Below are 4,242 nucleotides of genomic sequence, written 5' to 3'. Positions count from 1 at the left end.
GAGCGCCGTATTCAATGTCTGATTTTAAGTATCTTGGACATCTTCCATGTGACTGAGCATTAAAATCCCACATGGAGCCATAGCATGCATGTTCTCTGCTGATTATGTTGTTTTTCATCATACATTCTCCACAGCACTTTTTATGGCATGTTTTGGACAGCAAATTATTTGTATTCATTGTCCAAGGAGAGTTTATATTTGAGATCTGGAAATCAGTCACAAAAATGCTCAAATGGATAGCCCACTAGTCTTCTTTTAACTGGTAAAGGACAGTGAATAGAAATGGGCTCTTGCTGCTTTAACTGACGAATTCGGTATGAGATGCTTACCTCGCTCAACACAGTCCACAGGCAGTGTGAAAACCTCACGGGTGTAAAGTGTAGAAGGCACAGTGTGGTGGTAAAAGAGGAGTTTTAGGAGACAGGAGATGAAAACATTACTCTGCATCTTTGTTTCCTTCTATTTGAGTGAGACTTAGGTCTGAAATATAAAATGCCGAATTTTATATTCTTGCGAGTCTCTTACTCAGAAGATGACTTTTGTCTTTCTGTCACAGCATGCAAAAACATTGAAAAGCACATGATAAGAGTTTATGATAAGAGAAGCAGCAGCTGCATTCAACGACTTCTTAAAACATCTTGCAGGGAATATGTCTTTCCTCCTTCACAGGTCCTGAATACACTGTTTTCAACGTCTTACAAAAAGTAGGGTGTTACCATTGCCTTATGTTTAACACAAGCTTCGTGGAGCATGTGAGTGAGAAGGGCTTGTAGCTAATGAGGGACAGTTCAGCATGCTTCAGAACTATGGGAAGAGTTAATTACATTACTGTGTATGTGCTGTAGCCAGTGCATCATTGTCATGTAGAAGCAGTAGCTACAGTGTGATGAAGTGGTCTATTTCTGTGTATATTCTGAGACAAGATCTAAAGTCTTGCCTTGCAGTAAAGAAGTTTGGCTAAGAAATGACTTCAGGGTTTAACCCATTAAGAGATAATGCCATTGGTACATGAAGGGAAAGCTTCCACATCTTTGTTTCATTTTCAGGTAACTACACATTGAGAGTTGACTGCACCCCTCTCCTCCACAGATTGGTGTATAAGCTGACAAAAGAGGTACAGAACTAGAGTGTCTATTATTTGTGAATAATTATTAGTGAATATTATTTGATTTATCAAATTGTTGTGCTGGAAGAATCTTGATCCCACTGAAATCAATAGCAAACCATCCCATTAGTGGTATCCAGACCAGGCTCGCAGTTCCTTAGTAGTCTTAGAAAGGTTGAAACATGTCACTGATAGAAATGGAATATTACTTGTAATGTATAGTAAAAATAATAATGATAAAAACAAGATAATAAAACACTTAAGCAAGATCAATTCTCTAAAGGGATAAGCCTTCAAGGAAATAAATTGTATTTCAAATTTCCATTTCATGTGAAAAGAGAATCTATTCATTTTGACATTGGCTGGCTACCATTTTCTCTTTGTCTGTTCCCCTGAATCTCTTTTATATCTCACTGAGCCCCTGAAACACTGTGACAAATATTGAAGGACTGAGCGAGATTTTTAACAAGCCAGATGTATGGATTTGCATAATTACAAGTGGTCTAATGCTGACCCTTTTGCTTTTACCTCTCAGGGTGAATTATCACAAGGGTGAAAGATTGTGGTCCATTAAAGCATGAAACTTTGTTGGTCGTAAGAGGAGTTAACCAGAGTAGTCCCCTAGCACGGGCCATTGTCATTATCCTCAGGTCTGGATTCATCTCAGTTAACAGAAGACACTTCTGTCTGACTTAAGCAACGTAGGCTCGTTTTAAAGACAGTGGGTAGACAGAGGTACCTTTAGGATGAGATTCTCTCGAACAAGTGTCATTGTCTACTCTTGAACATACTGAAGTCTCAAAGCATTTTCCCCCTGGTATTAAGGGAACCCAGGTGACTTGGTCCAGAGTCAAAATCTGCATTGTAACGGCACTTGGTAGAACTCCAGCTACTAGTCTCCCATCCCACTAGATCCGTTCATCCTGAGTGATTTTCAAATGCAGTACTTTTTCTTTTAACACTGGAAATGCCATGGTTTGAATCTGGGGTAGTTTATTTATAGTATTCCCATGGTTTTCTCTTCTTTTCTACATTTTATTTTATTATCAGTTGCTTCTGTCTTACTCCTTCCTCCTTTCAGGTGAAGAAGCTGTGCTTGTTCAGATGTTAGCTGTGACACTTCACGCACTGAAGGGCATTCTAGTTTGCTGATAATTTCCATGTCTCTAGTGCTGCGGGGCCCTGGATAAAATAATTTACTTTCTGTCTGCAGCGAGCTACTTACCTATGGAGATGTTTTTCTGCAAAAGATAAGCAAAGTAAAAAAAGCCTCTGGGCTAAAGTTAGTACCTCACTTTTGATCTTAATTCAATTATTCAACTATTGCTGAGTTTGAGTAGAAAACTTCCACTTGTACCATAAAAAGTACTTGAGACTGGTTTTGGTTTGGTTTTTTTGGTTTGTTTTTTTTTTTAAGAGTTTCCTATTCAGTATTATCTAATCTTTTATAGGAGAAGCATAATGTAAGCAGTAGAAAACCTGACAACTATTCCGTAATTCCATGCTGTCTCCCTGCTAAAAAGCCCCTAGAAATACATTGTATTCATCCATGTTCTTCATAGCTCTATTCATAGACGGGACTGTATTGTGGTAGAGTGTTGTCAGTGAAAAGTTCTTGAGCTTCTTAAAGCCACTGTTGGAACATCTTAAATTGGTTTTCTTTCTTGTTAGCTTGTTATAGACAAAACACAGAACTATTTTTTTTGTTGTTGTTCCAGGATTCCGAAACAACATTCTGATTCTCTGCTATTTTCTGCTTTCTGTACTCAGTCAAAGAGCATTTTTCTCAGTTTTATCATATTGTCTCTGTCCAAAGAATCTCATCTACAATCTTTTTTTTTTTTTACTCATTTTTTTCTCACTAAATAAATTTGAGACACTCCTTGCCATGTTTGTCTCGAGGAGTGTTTTCCTCTTTTTTTACTGCTAAACCTGGGACCACATCTCATCTTTTTGAAAAATAAAATCATGGTTCAATTTTTACAGTGATTCAATGTTGTAGTTTTCATTTCCAGACCATCTTTCATTTACCAGTGTTGACGTGCCACCAGTGACCTCCAGTGATCCATAAATCACAGGCTGCAAAACCTTTTCCTAGAACTCTTAACTCTTTTGAACTTTTTTGTAAGGTCATTCATAGAGATTTTGGAATTTTGGGAACAAAAAAGATGTTTTGATGGACTCTTGGAGAGAAGTCAGGGATACAAATCATGTTAGCTGAAGGACCAGTTCTAGCTAAGACCCCATTTGTGTTGGCATAGAAACATGTATACAGATGACTGATAGACCGTGTAGACATGTGGAACATCATTTACTTGGCTCACTGCTTCTAGCATCACAGAATAAAATTCAATTAAGGGTTCAAACATCTTTATTCTCCAGGTCTCTAAAAATTCCAGTGAATTGGATTAGGAAAAGAGAGAGAGAAACTAAAGCAACAGCTGGAACAGGGAAGCTCTGTTTTACAGAGGGATCTGCTGAATTTTAATTTTCTTTTTTTTTATCTTCACTTGCATTAGATAGCCTCTTATAAACATAACCAAATACTACAATCTCTACCTTTGCTAATCACTTGAGTCTTTTCCACTAATCTGAAAAAACTACTAATTTCCACAAGGGCTAGAAGGACTAAGACTAACTAAGAATTATTATATTCTTAGTTTTTCTAGTTCAGCTTCAATGCATTTGGTTTTGGGTGACATTGGAAAGCTAGATGTACATGTCAAAATCTCAGACCATTAATTCTTCATGTATCCTAGTTGTTGTCAGTTTCTTGAATAGGAATAGTGAGGAGTCCTGTGCACTTCAGGAGTCCTAGTAAGTTCTCGGGAACAGCAAAAACAGGACTGAAATATTCCCTATGCTTTGCATTAGGCTTTTGCATGGGATTGAATTTCTTTCAAGAAGTTGTGTGCGAAACGACATTAATGTAGATGTGGGTGATTATGCATGTCCAAAAGAAAGTTATATCTGTTCATATGAGAGAGTCTAACATCCAACCATCCAACATCCATCTGTCCAACATCCCAAGATCTCTTTGCTCTTCTTGGTTTTTAGCACGCCACTTCTCACCAAAATAAAGTAGCTTACACATGAATTGTCGCCTTCCAAGAAGTTCTGCAAGTGTGAACCTCGGC

General features: G+C 37.7%; 1 protein-coding gene across 1 annotated transcript in view; it reads left to right on the top strand.

The window, feature by feature from the left end:
- The window catches only part of LOC104498404 (N-acetylated-alpha-linked acidic dipeptidase 2-like), a gene marked incomplete at its 5' end in the record, with an annotated part of 30,485 nt that overhangs the window by 15,330 nt on the left and 10,913 nt on the right, over positions 1-4,242 (top strand). Inside the window, one exon of the mRNA XM_010141778.1 lies at positions 1,047-1,114. Coding sequence (XP_010140080.1) covers positions 1,047-1,114 — 68 coding nt within the window. The remainder of the gene's footprint in view (positions 1-1,046; positions 1,115-4,242) is intronic.

The sequence above is a fragment of the Buceros rhinoceros genome, unplaced genomic scaffold (assembly GCF_000710305.1).
Source record: "Buceros rhinoceros silvestris isolate BGI_N320 unplaced genomic scaffold, ASM71030v1 scaffold928, whole genome shotgun sequence".
Taxonomy (NCBI): domain Eukaryota; kingdom Metazoa; phylum Chordata; class Aves; order Bucerotiformes; family Bucerotidae; genus Buceros; species Buceros rhinoceros.
Note: the sequence above shows the minus strand (reverse complement) of the source record. Positions and strands in the feature narration are given on the sequence as shown.